Below are 18,012 nucleotides of genomic sequence, written 5' to 3'. Positions count from 1 at the left end.
TTTCTGTATGTTTACCCGTGTGTGTGTGAATATGAGTGAGACAGAAAGACACTGTAAGTGCCTGTTAGACCCAAACCTGTAGTGTAGTCTGAACTCCTGCATGAACACTGTACTCTAACAGTTCACTGTCAATCGCCTTGTTTCCCTGAGGAGAAAATAAACACACAAAGTTTAGTCACAATTACCTATGAAAATACAGGCATCTGTTTATGTTAAATATTTAGTCTTTGAGGAAGAATTTGATCTTTGACATTGACATCAAACAGCAAGGTTCAAGGAGAACATACAGTAACTTTTTCCAAGCACTGGATTCATTGTCTTTATAATTGCAACAACAGGGCCAGCCCTATAAACGCGAATGTCTGTGACTGACTGACTGACTGACTGACTGACTGACTGACTGACTGACTGACTGACTGACTGACTGACTGATGAAGTTACACCATTGGTCGGCTGAAGCTTGGGGCAGCCAAGTTTCCCAGAATGCATTTCTGCACCTGCACCAACCGACAGCAATGGCAGAGATTTTGAGCCAGGCTAAAAGCTGTTGTAATTGTCGTTGTAGGACTGTTAATATGTCACTTTATTAAGTTTTAATATTTTTCCCCAGGTGAGAAAATAACCATTTAGATTCCCAATATGTGGTCAGTTTATCCAAATAACACCTGTTTGAAAATGTCAGAGATGTTTCAGAGCCACTGGTCGGGTGAGAGCAGCTGGTCATCTCAGCTGCTAGCAGCCCCACTCCTGAGATAATTGGCTGGTCAACGTCTGTTGTCAGCTTTTTGGTGATTTATCACTGGCTCTAATGTCTCCACAGCACATTGATATATGATATAATTCCTTTTGGAAGATAAATGATGGTCTATCATCTCTCTGTCAATGAGGTTATTTTTTTGTGAGAAAAAAAGTGTGAGCTTTGAGTTGAGATGATTTTGTCACAGTACAGTCAGGCAGGTGTGTTGAAGCTGAGCTGCTGCTGTCAGCAGGAACACTGCTGCTCCAACTGCAGAATGATCGTACTGCGTCCTCCTGTCCTTGGAAGTTTGTATTCCTGAGTCGAACTTGCCAAGTCCGAACTACTACTTCCTCTAGCCTTTCATACATGGTCTAGCCATATACTAGGTTTTGACCTAGTCTTGTTCTAGGTTGTTCTAATGCCTTGTGGGCTGGTCCAGAGTGAAAAAACCTAGCAGTGCTTAAGTAGTACATGTCGCATGTGTATATCAAGATCTGTTCACATGGCCCACCTGAATACCAGTTGATTATATTTCTGATTTCAGGTGATTCCTCACCTCATCATCCTTGTCTCCGAGCTGAGAGCCTGTATCCATACTGCTTGCAGTGGCTATGGGATAGGGTCCCTCCTCTGGCTCCTTCATAAACACTGGCTTGTCCTCCATGGAGATCCACTCTTGGTAAACACGGACCACTTTTCGCATTGCTGCAGCTTCGCACATGGGAAGAAGAAAGGCCTATGATGGTAGAAACAGATATATATTTATATAAGTATTATCACGTGATATTTCTTATGTTATACTTCTGTTAGAAAAATGCTATGTAGATCTTCAACAAATGTGGACATATCATTGCATATTTTTATTGGTGCCTGCTTTGTAATTTATATTTTTAACATTGTTGAATAATATGTTTCAGTTCCACTGTGTCGAACTGTCTTACACCCCCACTTACTAAAAAATAAAATCACTTCTCCTTCACCTGTCTAAAGATCTCAGTGATGAAGTTGACGTTGGTTCTGGAGCTGGTCAGGACTCTCCTCACCACCTCCATGTCTGTTAGCTGCTCTTCATCCATGGAGCAGAGCGAGGAGGAGCTGGGCTCCCTCTCTGTCAATGTAGACGTGTTGGAGTGACTCTGTTCAGGTTCACCCCCAGTCCCTGAACCCCCACAGATCCCCATGCTGCTTCCTCCTGGTCCTAATGAGCTCCCGCTCCCTTCCAGGTGGTTGTCAGATCGGATACCTCCTCCACCGCTGTCGTCTGAGCTGCCTGCAGAGCGAGCAGCCAGTCCGGCTGCTGCTCGCTGGAGATGAAGAGTTACACAGTGAGGTAAGAAAGTAAGTAGAAGTCAGAAGAATAAGAGACAGAAAATAATTTCTTAAAGGCCTGTCTTAAAACAACACTGAAACAAGTTTTCCTCGCTGTAATCATTCCTCCTGTTCATATTGGCTATTAAAAGCTCCCCTTCAAATGTGCTAAGCTGGTGTTATGGAACATTCTTATATTATTTAATATAATTTTGTCTAATCTCTCACCAGCCTTTTTACATTTGCAGTTCTAACCAGCTGATGTGTAGTAGGTTTTTGTCAGGAAAAACCCTCTAAACAACAAGTTCTACCTTGTTCAAAAACAGGAGCTCACATTTGACCACTTCAGTGATGTCAACATGATAAAGTACTCTTTCCAGTGACTCAAACCACCATCTATTACCACAATATGTGTGTGTTACCTGTATGTTCTTGGGGACGTTCTCTCCCTCTGTTCCTGGGATGTGTGTGTGTGTGTTGGGTCGTGGCTCCAGCCAGAAGGAAACCAGCCAGCGGATGAAGATAACTCGAGCCTGAAGGAAACTCTCTTTGGTGCAGTAGATTGTTTCACCACCGTCCTGCTCCCTGCGCACCACGCTGTAGTAGGGTTTAGAACGCATCGGAGGCACATCTGCAAGGACAGACAATGATCTTTAGGTGGTTTCTGAGTGGACGGTGGTGCTATTAAAATACTTCAATATGCTTTAAAAATCATAATTTGTATTTCTAAAACTTAAATGTTGCGATTGCCATATTACACGATCGTATTATTCTTACAGTAGAAGCTCACAAGTAGCTCTTAATGATTTCATTGTACTGACCCAGTATGGGGCTGTAGAGGCTGGTTTCCATGGCGAAGTTGGGAAAGATGTGTGAAAGGTAAAATTTCCTGAAGTGACCAAAGAGGAAGCTGAAACCACGTTCGTGGTTGTCTTTACAACGCCACTCAAGAGACTTGGCCTGGTGGATGCACACAAACACACAAAGACAAACAAGCTCATGTTAGAGGGCATTACGCACACAAAATAGGGTTGAGTGGAGAAAAGCTCCATTGTTTTAAAGGGAGAATGTGCCACTGTGTGTGTGTGTGTACATGCATGAGTGTGATAGCAGCAAGAAGAGGAAACACAAGAGCTGTGTCAATAAGGGAAGAAACTTGTATAAAGGGTTAGTGATACTAGTCAGACATTAAATGAATACTTAATCTACCATCCTGTTTGTCAGTAGCTGATAGAATACCTGGTTTCTCCCACATGTTTAGCATTAGTATGGAGCATTCTTATTGTGTAATTATGTTCTGTTAGCTTTGTTAGTAAGAAATAATGATAATACCTGGTTTACCATGTATTTCAGTAGCGCTTCTAGAAAATAAGCAGTGAGGTCTTCCTGGTTCTTGTCACCTGACTGGGGAGGAACCAGTGGAGTGATTTCTTCTGGGGTCACCTGAGCTGCAAGGGGGGTGAAGCAGGGAGATTACATTGAATATTTGTCTCTGTAGATTGTGGTTCCAATCATATCCATTATATCAAAAGGTGCAACAGTGACTGGTTCATTTCCTTAATGAAAGCACATTTATCATTCTGTCCCCACTGTGTTTGTGTGTGTGTTTATTCTACTAACTCTCTGTTAAACTCAGCGACGGGTTGATCAGCGTGTCCAAGGTGCGTGGAGTCCCGTGGCAGAGTGGCGCTGGGAAGCCAGGGATCAAACAGGCAAACATGCAGAGCTGCTCACGCTCCGCATTAGTCTGTAGCGCCTGCATCCACAGCAGGAACAAGCGCACACCTTCACGGCGGATCTACAGAGCAGATGAGAGATAGAGAAGAGAGACGAGGTATGAAGAGAATCCAAATTAGTGTATATCGCTTGAAGCATTTAGTTTTTCTTCCCCAACATTATTAAATTAAGAAGACAAGGCTTAGGAGGGAGGACTAGGATCTAGGGGCTGTGACTGACAGGTAACACAGAGTAAACCTAGGTCAGAACAGTACCTTTAGAGAGTTCCCAGTGTGCAACAGCTTCTTGAGGATCAGCCCTGAGAGAGAAAGAAAATGTCAGCCTGGTCACTTAAAACATCTGTGCTCAGTAAATATAATGTAAGTTAGTCAGCTCCTCATACATTAGTGTGCAGATTTTTCCCATCCTTTTGCATTTGGGAAAATACTGAGATATCCAACTGCACATAACACATCTTAAGGAAAATGGAAATGCATGGTTGAAATTCTACACAACTGCACAGCAACGTCATGCCACAAATTCTTCACTATTTGTGAAGTTTTGGAGCTGTTTTGTCTCTTTACATTACATGAAACTATCTATCATGTGAGTGGCCAAAACTGGTTCAACCTGATTCAGCAACGCTGGGACAATCTGATCATGTCCACACTTATGAGACAAGCTGCAACACATGTTTCAAGGGGCCGAGTGTGGTTTTGTGGTTCTTACCGATGCTGTGGAACTGCCATCGTCTCTGAATTCTCTCTGGTAGGAGCTGGAGGATTTTCTGAAGAGGAAGGAAAAAAAAAAAAGACATATCAAGAAAACAATTATTATATATTTGTTAATACATCTGTTAATGATATTCCCTTTTCCATATTACCTCACAGGTCCATTATTTACAACATGACCATTAAAGAGTCTGGCTTTTGGACTGTGCTGTATATGCAAGCTGATGCTGTAGCTATTCTGAATCTAATCATATCGGATTCAGACAATTTAACAGTGGACAAAATGCAACATGAGTACATTTAAGTTAGTAAGAGATTTATAATATCAGTAATTTTATAAATTCAGTTTATTGTGGAACCATAATTTCAACTCACACCTAACATGGGAAACCTATATTTAGCACATTCTTTTACCAAAGTGCTCACTGGACTTGTGTTTTGCCCCGGCCCTGTTCTGAATTTAAAGAGGAGTATGTGGAGTGTGGAGGGGCAAATAGAGGTCAGCAACACACACACACACACACATACATACTCTCTCTCTCTGTTATCTTATCCTGGCTACTGTAAAGCACCACCACCCAGCTCTGAGTGTTGCTAAATGCCTGTGGTCTTACTCTGAGGTCAATGCCAGCTGGTGTTATGGTACTGACCAGGACCACCTACATGAGTTACAGCTCATGGAATCATAAACACCTCCGCGATTTAGTTTCATGTCATGTCAAAAATCCATTTTGTAGTCATGCTGCAACTAGCATTTAGTTCATAAGAGCAAAATAGCACAAGTGAAACTTCCATTTCTCCTCAGACATTCCACTAACTCTTTCTCAGGAATGACTTCTTCTTCCTAGATAATCTACATGAATCTATAATTCCTTTATAACTTTGTAGAAGTCAATCTTGTGCCCTTCCTACTGCATGTGTTCACTTTGTTTCCTGTTAATGGTAGAGATGATGCAGGGAGAAAAACACACACAACATTTTAAGAACCAAGACTTCATAAGAAATAATGAGAGCATGTGCTACAGTAGGTGGTTTCCAGGGTTGGACTGCAGCAAATACCTCACACATTTGAATGAATTATAATCAATGTGCGGTGAGATAGAGAGGTTTAAACAGTAGTTGTTCTGCAACTACTGTTTAGTCGTTCACAGTTAAATATTGACAGACACTATTGCAGCCCATCAAATCTAGTGGTCCATTGCCTCCATGCTTACATTTGTTATCCCACTTTTTTTTTAGATTTCCAGTAGAAATGTACAAAGTAGAAATTCGTAATATTTTCTTACCTCAAAGATGAAAAGGATAGAGTCCAGCTCCTCCCTCTGAGACTTGTGACCTGAAACACAGACTCACTTGAAAAACATCACCATGATATGAATCTAATAGCAAGTACTTATTGCTATTAAACAGAGCTATCTACCCTGTTAAAGCTGACCAATCAGCACTTGTCTTATTATTTGGTTCATGACTTTAACGTAGGTGAAACTTACCTTTTTGCTTGAGGCTGACTTCGATGGTGACAAAGTTCTCAAAGAAGACATAGTAGATATGGGAGTAGTTCAGGTCGAAGAACTGCTTCAGCTCTGAGGGCTCTGCATTTTCTGCACAATTAGAGGGTAAATGAAGTTGAGAATTAACTAAAACACACACTCAGGTGAAGAACACTAAGTTAAAGTGTACACAAACTTGTCTCTCATATCAAATGTTCATTAAACTTGGAACCCTCCCACCACCGTAACACAAAACATCAAATATGCTTCTTCAATTTGACCTCCACACATCTCTTCCTCCACACACATAGGTGTATGCAGTCAGAGAAAGACAGAAAAAATATAATAATAAAAATATAAGAGGACACTTCACAATGAATCTGAGTAATATGATTTTAAAATGGACATTTAAACCAGTTGGTATGCATTCCTCGTCTAAAGGATTTCCATTTAGGAGTCTAAATACATCTATAATAATGAGAAAAACTTGTGTTGTGAAGACCACATATTTCTGACTTTTCATCACAGGAAGTACATTTAAGTAATCTCACCTCACCGCAACATCTGGGTTCTCTAAATACACTCGTGTCACGTCAAGCCACAGTAGGAAAGACTCACAGACCAGTCTGAGTCGCAGCCACAGTTTAAGACATGCTGCTCTAAAAGATGGGAAGTTTACCTTAATGTGTTCTGGTCAGAATCTCTGCCTCAACACAACTAGCTGTCATTAGGAAGGAGACGTACTGATTCGGACACTGAGATAAAACACATGCTCATACTGAGAATGCACCCACCAGTGTAGCCCAGGGTCAAACCAGAAAGAAAATACACAAGTATGTGAGACTATCTTAAGCTACGCACAGCCGCACACATGCATGTCAACAGGTACACACACACACACAGAGACACACAGACAGACACACAGACAGACAGACAGACACACACCCACACGCAGAAGAGCCTCTGGTGATAGACTGTCTCTGGCTTTGTTTATATGACGTCCGAAAGCTGAACTCTGCCCCACACACACACACACACACACACACACACACACACAAACACACGCACACACACACACACACAGGCCATCTGTGTTCTGTGCCATAGTGGTTGCCCTTGTAAGGTCTTTGTGGCCTAGCTGAGTGGTTTTCTATCTTTTCCTCTGGGGACTGGCATTTTTCACCACCTGACTGCACTGGCCATTTCTCAAGCTGATGTACTTTAACGACTTCCCTACAAAACCCAAAGAAAATTATTTAGTCACTTAACATGTGTCAACAGAGCAACATTAAGTTGTAGTGCTGGATTCTCCATTAGTTCAGACCTCAGATGTTTGACTTCATGATGACCAGAGCTACATTTACCTGCTGTTCTATGTAAAACCAAGTCTGAATCACTCATCTTCCTGCTTTAGGCAACACATGCTATCTGTGGTTTTCATAATGTGCTGACCTTAATTCTGACCTTATAATGTGATTTGGCGGTGACATCCTCTGTCAGAGGACTGTGCTAAATAGCTCTTATATACAAAACTATATTATTTAGAGCAGTGGTTCTCAACCTGGGGTCTGGCCCCCCAGCGGTCCTTGAGGGGGTTCCAAGAGGTCCCCAGAAAAATGAGGAATATTTTAATTTCACTATTATTTCACAGACTAGAAGTTAGCCCAATGAGAGAATGTAAAAGAATGACTATTGCGGTCATAGGTTTCAACAGTCATGAATGCAGTTATGCAATAAAGTTGTCACAATACCAGAATTTTAAACTTTAATACCATACTAGTATAAAAAAACAATACTCGATAACTCTTCTGATACCAGGCATTGCTAACCTGACCCACCAGTTGTAGTGGGTTCATTGCTGGAGAGAATGCCATAACAGCCGCAGGTTGAGGATTGGTTGATTTTCTCTGACAGCCTTATCATGGAATAACTCAATCTTATCAGATAAGGATTCTTGAGACATCTTATCAAACACAGATCCACAGCCTGTTGTGTATCAGTTTGGGGTTCATTGACACCAAAAAGGCTGAGAACCACTGACTTAGAGTACAGCCAGATTATTAAAATCTGCAAATAAACACAGTCATGGTTTTGTCCTAAACACAACAGTAGGCCAGATTATTAAAATCTGCAAATAAACACAGTCATGGTTTTGTCCTAAACACAACAGTAGGGCTAGCAAATTTTCTTTTTGTTCTGTCATCAACAACAGAGCCAAACAGGACTTGAGAGCATTTAGTTAATAGCCCGATTGCATCAAAAGGGATTGCAAAGCTTCTTGTTGAATCATTCTGTCTGATTAGACATAAACTATTCTATTATAAAACTTGCAAAAAATACTCTTAGTGCTCAATCTCTATTTCTTACAGTGGCTATGGTGAATATTTTTCAGGAAACTGGTCAATGTGTTTTCATGAGAATGATGTTTACATGGGCAACATTATCAACATGGATAAACAGATCTTGCTCTAGGGTATATTTAGCCTGGTTTCTCCTCGTACTGGCACTGCTTCAGTTATTCTTAATCAGAGCTACAGCTAATAGTGCCCATGTGCATTTTCTTCAAGAGGTGGTCTGGCACCATGCATGTTAAAATGATGTTGTTGGCTATTGTTCAGCTGTCTGAGTATTCGTTCTCGAACAATGTAACTGCAAATGTGTGCGTGTGCGTGTGTGTCTGTGATAGTTATCAAGGTCTTGCCTTCCCCATAGAGCACAGAGAGGGGGCACACCCCTTTCTCTCTCTGTCACACACACACACACACACACACACACACACACACAGTCTAGTAGCTCTTACAATAGAAACAGGAAGCTGAGCTACTGTACTGGACACTGAGAGGAAATACTAGAGGCTGTTTCCCTCTCCGGTCAGTGTGTGTGTGTCCGTGGGTGTGTACATGTGTGAGAGAGAGTCTGTGTGTGTGTGTGTGCATGCGCCAAAGATACACAAAGACACTCACAGAGCCATCACACATTCACATCTATTACCCTGTCATCCACCCTGTTCACCCACACATTAAAAACATTGCAACTGGTGTTGTGTTGTAACACATCCTAATACGTGTTTTAAAGAAACACTCACATACCACGTCTTTGTCCAGCACTGAGACACACCTCTGGAGAAATCACAACAGTCTGACTAACAGCTTGTAGCATCTCTGTGCCTAGATTTTAAGCAGTGCACTTATTTTTCACAAGGGAATACATTTAATACGCCCAATTCTCCTCTATGCAAAGACCTTACGTCAAACGCAATTCATAAATCTGACAATATAAAGGCTTTACCACTATCATACATTATAAAGTCGCCTTTCAACCTTCTTCAACTCATTCACCTCATTTATTTTCAAACACATTTCACTTATTATTCACTGTATTCAAAAGACTCATTACTGTCCAACATAGTGATTCTGAGGGATAAAGAACAGAAAGCCATAACGTTAACTTAAAAGATTAAAGAATGGGGGAAAATTATAACCGAGTCAATGATAAACAAAATCTTTAAAATTGACTACAAGATAGATGCCGAATGGTTGAGCAGATACTAAAAGATCTTAAATGGTCTTAAAGTTTGTTTTAAAAAGGCTGTATCACTGTTTACAATGCAGTGCAACTTTGAATGTCGAGATTTTCGTACTGAGTTTGGTGTGACATTCCCTGTAGAAGCTAACCATGGTTTTTAACTTACCTATGACTATTCTGAGATGTTTGAGTCTCGTCAACACGTCCTTCTTCGGGTCCAACACTTTCTGTGTTGACTTTTTAACGTCCCCATGAGGCTTTTTGGAGAACATTCCCGAGGCAGGAGACACAAGAATGTGATGGTAGACAGCAAAGGAGAGGGGCTAGCTGTGAGTCTAGCCACTTAAAACAGCTTCAGCTAGCGTTAATCTTCAAATTATAACTGAAAAACCGTTGCTCCTGGAGCATTTATTAAGAATCAGCAGCCGTCCGCAACAGCGCGGAGTATATCAATAAGGAAAATGTGTCCGGAATGAAGCATTTTGTTTAAACTAAGACAAATATTTTGTAAAAAACAAAGCATCCATCCATTGCAGCTCCCTTCCACAACAGTCCGCAGCCTGAAGGCTCAAGTAGCTGCTGCTCACTCACAAAACATCATGGCGGAGCAGGGAGGAGGGAAAACAAAATAATGGATACCAGAGAAATCCAACGCCAACATAGTTGAACAATAAGCAAACTTTTATAATGTAGTTTGAAATATATGGCAAACGAATTTCATTTAAAAAATGAAGTATATTTCGGACTCACACGTCGCCTCAAATTCCACTGCTATTTAAGTTCTGAAGGCTTTGAAGCTCTCCGCTTCAAGCTACAGTGCTGCATTCTGGGTAACGTAGTTCCCTGCTGGTTGTTAAGACCTTTAGTGCCAAGAATCTTAGCGTGAAAAGAAAACTACAGTTCCCAATACAAATAAGACCGCCCTACCGAGATTTGTTTTTAGCTTAGCTGAAGGCGCACGAGCGGCATTGTATCATAGTGAGAAAATAAGTTTTAAGTTTGTTTTTGTCGGAAAATTAAATTTCTTTTAACATTCCCGCAAACTTCCAGCACCCCGCTATCCAGTGAGTTCTAAATTACCTTCAAGCTTCCTCATAAATGTATTTTTGTAACAAGTCGTGCTAAGCTTGCTAACATGCTAACGTAATGCTCGCTCAGTCTGTTGTTTGTTGGTGTTTATGTTGTCTCGTTTAGTTAAATAATTAATAAGACAAATAGCTACATCTCCAATTTAGTAGAAAACTGCTATACGTGCACATTCTTCAAAAATATAGCAAATCACAAGCGATATAATACATTTTCCAATATGGTTTATACTTGGCTTCAAGGATGTTCATTCCTAGTAATATTATAATTAAATCCAACATAAGAATATAGATAAATGAAGAATAAATATGCATATAACATCCTTCAGTAGTTCAGTAGATAAGTTATAGTGTTTCGGTGGTTACCCCACATCACTACCTGCATATGGTACACAAAAACGGTGATGTACAGTCAAATGAAAGAAAAAACAGAAATGTAGAAATATCTCCTCAGTCATTTGCTCAACGAATTTAAGCAATGTGCTGATGCTTGAAGAATTATTACTTCATAATCTGCTGTATGAGATTGACATTCAGTTTACTGGTAAGCAATGGCACTAATGTCACTCCTTATACTCAAGTATGAAACAGCTGATGAGGAGCTACTGCAGTCTTCAGAAAATCTCAGTTATGGCATCCTAAAAGTTTAATAAACATTAATACTTCAAAGTTTTTGCTTTGGACTGCCAAATCATCCCAATGGCCATGCCCATATGACAAGAATGCCATTCAAACATCATATTTATAATTCCAAGTGTTAAATGACTGCTCTCATTCCGTTATAATTACACATCATGCAGACGGAAAAACATCAGTAATAATGAATTTATGCATTATGGACAATCTGATGTACAGGCAGAACTACTAATGCTCCCCAGTGGATGTATAATGTGCACATGCTTTGACATGTTTTAGTGTTGTTATTGTCTGTAGGCCTAAAACTTTACTTATGTAATCGAGCAATATGTTAAAAGTGTAAAGCTGTATCTGTTGTGGGTAAAACTCCCTAAAGAGCCTGACATTGTCTTTCTATCTAACACTACCGGTCTGAAGTTGACTTGCTGCCATGCCGGTGCACCGAGACCGGGAGAAGAAGGAGAGCACAGCAGAGGAGATGGAGGTGGAGGAACATGAGCAGGAGGCATCCAGCTCAGAGGAGGAAGATTCGGACACCTCCTCTGTCTCAGAAGACGGAGACAGCTCTGGTGAGAAAGTCAGAAAGAGTAGAAAATGAGCACAACATTCCTATTAAGATTATATTAATGGCCGCCATGAATAGAAGTATTATGTAAGTGCAGCTTTGTTGCTGTGAAAGGTTTGAGTGGAGATTCTTACAAAATAAATTGTGCAATTTCTACCCTTACCCTCATGAAATTCTTTCAATATAAAGTTGCAAAACTAGAGGTGTGTGTGTGTTTGATACTTTCTGCTGTTTCAGAAATGGATGAGGAGGACTGTGAGCGGAGGAGGATGGAGTGTTTGGATGAAATGTCCAACCTGGAGAAACAGTTCACTGATCTCAAAGACCAGTAAGACTGAAACACTTTTGAAGTTTTGCTGTTTATTTGATCTTTTAATGAAAGAAAATAAAAACTTTCAAAAGTCACTGACAAGAATGAGTTATGTCTATAGTTACACGTGTGTGTGTGTGCGTGTGCGTGTGTGTGCGCAGGCTGTATCGGGAACGTCTCAGTCAGGTGAACAGTAAGCTGGCAGAGGTGGAGGCTGGTCGGGCAGCGGAATATCTGGAGCCTCTGGCAGTACTGCTGGAGAACATGCAGGTCCGCACCAAGGTGGCAGGTAACTTTAACACACACACAAACACACACACACACACAGCATCATAAAGTCTTATACACTCTGGTCTCCTCATTCACTCTCACTTTGTGTGTCTACCTCTGTCTTTGTCAGGTATCTACAGGGAGTTGTGTTTGGAGTCTGTGAAGAACAAATATCAGTGTGAGATCCAGGCAGCATCCCAGCACTGGGAGGTCAGACACACACACACACACACACACACACACACACACTTTCATTACCTTGCAGTTTCTCTCGAGTCCTCAAATTTGTTTCAAATTTCAATGAGTATATGTGTATCTCATTTCTGGTGGTGTATGTAAATATTCAGATGCATGCTTTTGTGTTTTATTTGAGGGGCTTATTACTGTATGTGTGTGTGTGTGTGTGTGTGTGTGTGTGTGTGTGTGTATGTGTGTGTGTGCAGAGTGAGAAGCTGCTGCTGTTTGATACAGTTCAGAGTGAACTGGAGGAGAAAATAAGAAGACTGGAGGAAGACAGACACAGCATAGACATTACATCAGGTAACACATGCATGTTCAACTAAATACAACACATTGTAATTTCAGTAATAAGAACACACCATACACATCCATTCAATGCTTATACAAAACATTAAAATCTTTCTCTGTGTCTCTATCAGAACTGTGGAATGATGAGTTGTCAGGGAGGAAGAAGAGGAGAGATGCTTTAAGTCCAGATAAGAAGAGGAGACGACCTTCAGTGGTGTCTGATATCCTTCTACTGTTACTGTTCACATTGATACTCCTACTAAGTGCTTTTACTGCTTCTATAAATCCCAGATACCGGTATCTGAATGTGTCCTTATATATAAATTCATTCCTGCTCCCCTTGTCACTGTCCTTAACCCTGCTTACGTCCATATATTGTCTACATGCTGCCTGACTTGGATATCCTGGAGGACTGGACAGCTATCAGAAAGGTGTGTGACTATTGATAAGCAGAGGTGTGTCTTTGTGTCTCGATGACATTAGCGTGGACAGGCATCTTTTAACAACCGTGCATTTGTGTGTGTGTGTGTGTGTGTTGTGCTCCAGGCTGTGGCTACGCTGGGTCCTCACAGAGGGAAGGCCGACTCCGACAGCTCCGTGTTTCCATTCAGACCAGACAGAAACAGACCCATTCTCAACTGCTGAGGCATACAGACACACGCACAATACATGCAAATACATATGACACACACAGTAGCATTCACTTCTCCCAGCACAAGAACACACACACAGATGAACATTTCTCTGAATCTTCCCAAAAATCCTTTAAACTCCTCAGCTAACAGCGAACACAGCCTCATCTGTTAGCGACACCAGTCGGTAAGCTGCCTCTCGTGCCAACCGGCACACACAACAAGGACTCACGGGTTGAATCCCTTTAAAGGACAAACAGGAATAGAAGCATTTTTTTGTCCCCACTGACAAGTTAGATACCGGTGCTTGAGTTCAGACGTGGACTCAGCAGGTGATTTAGACCACGTTATTGAATTTGAAGCGTTGGATTCTGTTCACACAGTGCAGGAGGAGGAGCAGGTTTTCCCACTAACAGTTACAGACAGTTACAAGCAAATGAATGGTTTCATTCCAAAATGACAAATCCACAATTTGATCACCAATACATGCTTTTGGAGGCTCATGTCACCATTTTTATGGAGAAATTGATAAGTTGATTTGTCCTACTTAGACAGTACCTTTCATTTGACCATTTTCATGCTAAACATTATGAGAAATTATTTTAGACTTTAAGTTTTAATCCCAGTTTTGTATTGTCGCCAGGCTGTAAAAAAAAAAATATTACAGTGATGCAGCATATTAAGTATCATTGGACAATACATTTATGAAATGCTGGTTATATATGTACTGTGTTAATGACTGATGCCTTGAAAAGGAAGAACCTCATCATAGTGCATGTACATGATGCAGATTGACATATCTATATTTTTATTTTATTATAACATTAAAAAAATATTGCCAATAATTGTTGCAACACAGTGACTCTGGCATGAAAGTAAAACACACTTTTGAACAAGAATTTCAGTATATACCAGTACTACATCCTTTCACACAGATGTTCAGTGTTCAACCAGGTACAATGTGGTGTTTTGGAATGAATCCTTTCAAATGCTCTCTGACAAATTATTTTCATATTTCCTGGTTACATTTTGAAATTTTGACTAGTTGTACCTAGTACCTAGTATTTGGTGAGGGTCTTTACACGCTAAGGTAATCTGACAGTATACTCCAACCAAAACTGAATTCATTTAGTGTCCATTTCATAGCTACAGTTAGTAAGATTGTAACTGAATTAAGTATTTTGTTTGGCTGCTTCAACTTTTTTTTTTTTTTTTTTTTTTTTTACAGCTAGTGGTCACCACCATCTGAGGTGGACTCGAGCCATCCATGTGACTCAAGTAGACCTCGAGTCACATGGATTGTTTGCCTAGTTGTCTGAGCACTGTACTCACCAGAAGTTCAGGAGCCATTGCAAACATTTAAACTTGAGTTTTGTTTGGTGATGCTGGAGCCTTCAGAGGGAGTGTTAGTTAGACCAAACCAGGATAAGATAAAATAGAAAGTTATTAATAAAGCTTCCACTGTCATTCAGGGAAATGGCCGTTAATACTGTACATGAACCTGGTCCATTGTGCCATGGAAAATGTTGATTTTTTTTTTTTTTGTACTTTTTTATGTGGGTCAGTTTAAATGTATTATGGGAGACTGATAATTACTTTTTTATGATGTTTTGAATATTTAGGTGGTGACCATATGACAGTTTGTACAGTTTTCTGTCATTTCAGACAGCATCCAGCACTCCACTGTGCCTATATTTCAAGTTAAGTTGTGGTAAATGTCATGTTTTTTTTGTTTTAATGGTGAATCTCGCATTTTGTGGAATTACAGTTTGATAGCTGCAACAGCGGTTGAGATAAACTCGTAGATAACTTAAATCGCACATTGATTGCAGCAATGAAAACACAAGACAGGGAGAAAGATTTGTCAAGACTGTGTGCATTTCACCAAGACGAGGTCATATGCACTCAAGAAGAGTTTTCTTAACTGTCTAAAGCCCAACTTCATGTTTGTATTAGATTTCTGTTATTCCAGGCTTTAACTCTCTCTTAACATTTTACACCACTATTCCTGCTGGTAACATATTCAATTGGGATAAGAACATAGCAAACAGGCAGTTATCCCTTTCAAGGAATTTCAAGTTACCCAGGTGTTATCGGTATATTCTCTGCTTACATATCTACCTCTTCTCTCTCTCTTTCTGTGTCACACTTTTTACATTATTACTCATGAAAGTTCTTCCATCTTGATGAGCATCCTTACAAGAACAGTTCTTTCAGCGTACTGCTGGTTTATAAAGCTGTCTCTATGGATTTGTTAGATTGGATTTTTTTTAAAGCCTACAGTGATGGTGGTTAATTGTACAGACTGACTGTGAGGAGAAAATAATAGTATGAGAAAATGACATGTTCTTCCAATTATAGCCCATCATTCAATCTTCATAGTTAAAAACATGTTGTTTATAAAGGATGATGAACAAATTGCCATTTAATATTATTGATTTTATAAACGGAGGTTTTTGAGGTGGTGGTGATGTGTCAAATCAATATTTTTCAGCAGTTTATGTGAAGTAATGTGTCAGGTACATTATTTTCATTCTCATCGATGATGTGGATGGGATGTTTTACGAGTAAAATCTGTTTTATAAAGTACTGTGTGGTGTCTCTTTTAATATGTTCAGCAGTGAACACACTGACAGCAGGGCTGAGTTGAGCACATTGATCTAAACTTTGCAGCACAAGCACTGCCCTGCCCTGGCTCTTTGCTTGTGATTTACCTCACTAATAAGAATTAAATATTTAGCAGCTTTCCATAACAGAGTTTACAAATTGCTTTACCGGACTGAAAGAGAACACATTGCAGGGACTGAAGAGGCCAACCCTGCTGAAATCTGAGAGGATTTAACACCAGAGTATATCCTCCTAATAAAATTATTATGGATCACATAATAATTTTATTGGATCACATAATCTCTTTTATACAGCGGTGACCACATGGGGCATGGAGAATTTGATAAATGGTTTAATGGCACGTTTCTTTTCATCCAACAAATGCACTCTGTTGCAGGAAGCTCTTACTGGCACAGTCGACACATTCACTCCATTTTCCATTCTCCATCACAAACAGAAGTAGTTGTTTGTTTAGGGCCAATTTCCCATAAAAAATGTGAAAAGTAATCATCACTTAATATTAACACATAGTGCTTGTTTCTATTCAAGTTCTTGACTTAGTCAGGCATTAAAGCCTTTAATCATTCAAGACTTTTAAAGCTGGATTTATCAGCCTGATCAAAGATATTCTTGTTTATTCCATGTTTCATACAGGAAACTGTTCTTACTGAACGTTACACAGCACCTACAAAGTATTGCTTCATTTACCCTCTTATCTCTGCAGCTTTCAGCACTGTTCAAAAAAAATCACTGAATTTGGTTTGGGAGTCAATTGGCTTTTCAGCATAGGGGAGTGTGAGAGTTGCAGCTTCCACATACAGTGACATCATGTGCATACCCTCTAAATAATGCACATAAGCCCAGGTGTGTCTCGTTTCACTAACGACTCCTAACTCTTACTAAAGACAAAATACAAACCTGGGACAAATGTAAGTTATTGTAACATTGCAGCTTTGTGGATTAAGGCAAAATTCTGCAAATTGCACAGGAATTTCTGCTTCAGCTAAGGGGGAAGACTTCGCTTTTTACTGTGACTGAAAAGCCCCCATTTTACCTCAGAGTAATATTTTGGAGAATTGAAGACCAATTCAGGTGATTGTACACCAGCTTGTTTCCAACTAGGGGAGACTGACAGTGGCAACTTCCAAGTACGGTGACATCATGTGTATATCCAGTATTTACTGTACATGAAAACACACTATACCCATGTGTGTCTCATTTTAATAACGACTCATTCTCTAGAAGCACAGCCCTGCAAATATAGAGATCACAAAAGAAAAAAAGGACATAAGAACTCCCCTTTTTTATACCAGAAATACCAAAAAAATGTACAATAACAGCACCTTGGCACACCTAAATGTAATACATCCATCCATCATAAATGTTATGATGTAGTAGTAACACCTGTGCTTCACCTGCTTTAACATTCCTTAAAATTATGTCGTCAGCTAACTAGATAACTAGATTACTTACCACCTGCAACACTGTGTTGATGTCTGCAATGTGGAAATTGAACAAAAAAAAACCCAAAATCATAAATCATTTGTATTTCCTGAGATTAAAGAGGGAAAGCGGCTTATTTTGATAACACGTCAGATCTTGCCAAATTTGATTTAACCCAATATATACCAGTATTTACCTGTAATTTAAATTATACTGTTTAGAAGTCTTGTCAAATGTATGTTTTCTTCACTTTCAAATAAACATTCTGTAAATGTCTAAAACGACACATAACAGATTGGTTAGGTAACATTACATATGGATTGTGCTGTTCAATCTGGGTTATAATAATTTGAAGTACATATTTAAAAGAATACTACAAGAATAATATGATTTGCAATTACTAATTTAACATAAAGCATTTCAACAG

The 18,012-nt window shown here is 39.8% G+C and overlaps 2 protein-coding genes across 6 annotated transcripts in view; one reads left to right on the top strand and one right to left on the bottom strand.

The window, feature by feature from the left end:
• The window catches only part of ralgapa1 (Ral GTPase activating protein catalytic subunit alpha 1), a 70,545-nt gene extending 60,210 nt beyond the window's left edge, over nucleotides 1-10,335 (bottom strand). For 2 of the 3 annotated variants that reach the window (XM_042389473.1, XM_042389475.1), the window contains exons 1-12: nucleotides 9,676-10,335; nucleotides 5,985-6,095; nucleotides 5,781-5,830; nucleotides 4,493-4,550; nucleotides 4,039-4,082; nucleotides 3,668-3,845; nucleotides 3,380-3,495; nucleotides 2,869-3,007; nucleotides 2,470-2,678; nucleotides 1,720-2,043; nucleotides 1,296-1,475; nucleotides 77-145 (exon numbers count right to left, since the gene is read on the bottom strand). In XM_042389473.1, the coding sequence (XP_042245407.1) occupies nucleotides 77-145; nucleotides 1,296-1,475; nucleotides 1,720-2,043; nucleotides 2,470-2,678; nucleotides 2,869-3,007; nucleotides 3,380-3,495; nucleotides 3,668-3,845; nucleotides 4,039-4,082; nucleotides 4,493-4,550; nucleotides 5,781-5,830; nucleotides 5,985-6,095; nucleotides 9,676-9,781 (1,584 nt within the window). In that variant the 5' untranslated portion in view covers nucleotides 9,782-10,335. The remainder of the gene's footprint in view (nucleotides 1-76; nucleotides 146-1,295; nucleotides 1,476-1,719; nucleotides 2,044-2,469; nucleotides 2,679-2,868; nucleotides 3,008-3,379; nucleotides 3,496-3,667; nucleotides 3,846-4,038; nucleotides 4,083-4,492; nucleotides 4,551-5,780; nucleotides 5,831-5,984; nucleotides 6,096-9,675) is intronic. The other variant, XM_042389474.1, reaches the window with a different exon arrangement.
• A 110-nt stretch (nucleotides 10,336-10,445) lies between these two features.
• On the top strand, nucleotides 10,446-16,124 carry brms1la (BRMS1 like transcriptional repressor a). 3 transcript variants are annotated; one of them, XM_042389478.1, is made up of 9 exons: nucleotides 10,446-10,573; nucleotides 11,640-11,799; nucleotides 12,033-12,123; nucleotides 12,267-12,394; nucleotides 12,506-12,585; nucleotides 12,819-12,915; nucleotides 13,035-13,124; nucleotides 13,270-13,334; nucleotides 13,450-16,124. In XM_042389478.1, exons 2-9 carry the CDS (start codon nucleotides 11,661-11,663, stop codon nucleotides 13,546-13,548), a joined length of 789 nt encoding a protein of 262 aa, XP_042245412.1. In that variant the 5' UTR covers nucleotides 10,446-10,573; nucleotides 11,640-11,660; the 3' UTR covers nucleotides 13,549-16,124. The 3 variants fall into 3 exon arrangements, with proteins under 3 accessions (XP_042245412.1, XP_042245413.1, XP_042245411.1); XM_042389479.1 differs by having other exon boundaries at nucleotides 10,446-10,576; nucleotides 11,643-11,799; XM_042389477.1 differs by having other exon boundaries at nucleotides 10,447-10,573; nucleotides 11,648-11,799.
• Nucleotides 16,125-18,012: the final 1,888 nt, after the last annotated feature.

The sequence above is a fragment of the Thunnus maccoyii genome, chromosome 16 (assembly GCF_910596095.1).
Source record: "Thunnus maccoyii chromosome 16, fThuMac1.1, whole genome shotgun sequence".
Classification (NCBI taxonomy): Eukaryota; Metazoa; Chordata; class Actinopteri; order Scombriformes; family Scombridae; genus Thunnus; species Thunnus maccoyii.
This window is presented reverse-complemented; position numbering and strand designations above follow the sequence as displayed.

What these genes read in the sequence shown, in the direction of transcription:
- brms1la (XM_042389478.1), top strand. Translation starts at nt 11,661, where the DNA reads ATGCCGGTGCACCGAGACCGGGAGAAGAAGGAGAGCACAGCAGAGGAG. An exon ending in AGAAGACGGAGACAGCTCTG is followed by an intron (nt 11,800 to 12,032) that starts GTGAGAAAGTCA and finishes CTGCTGTTTCAG; the next exon opens with AAATGGATGAGGAGGACTGT. An exon ending in ACTGGACAGCTATCAGAAAG is followed by an intron (nt 13,335 to 13,449) that starts GTGTGTGACTAT and finishes GTTGTGCTCCAG; the next exon opens with GCTGTGGCTACGCTGGGTCC.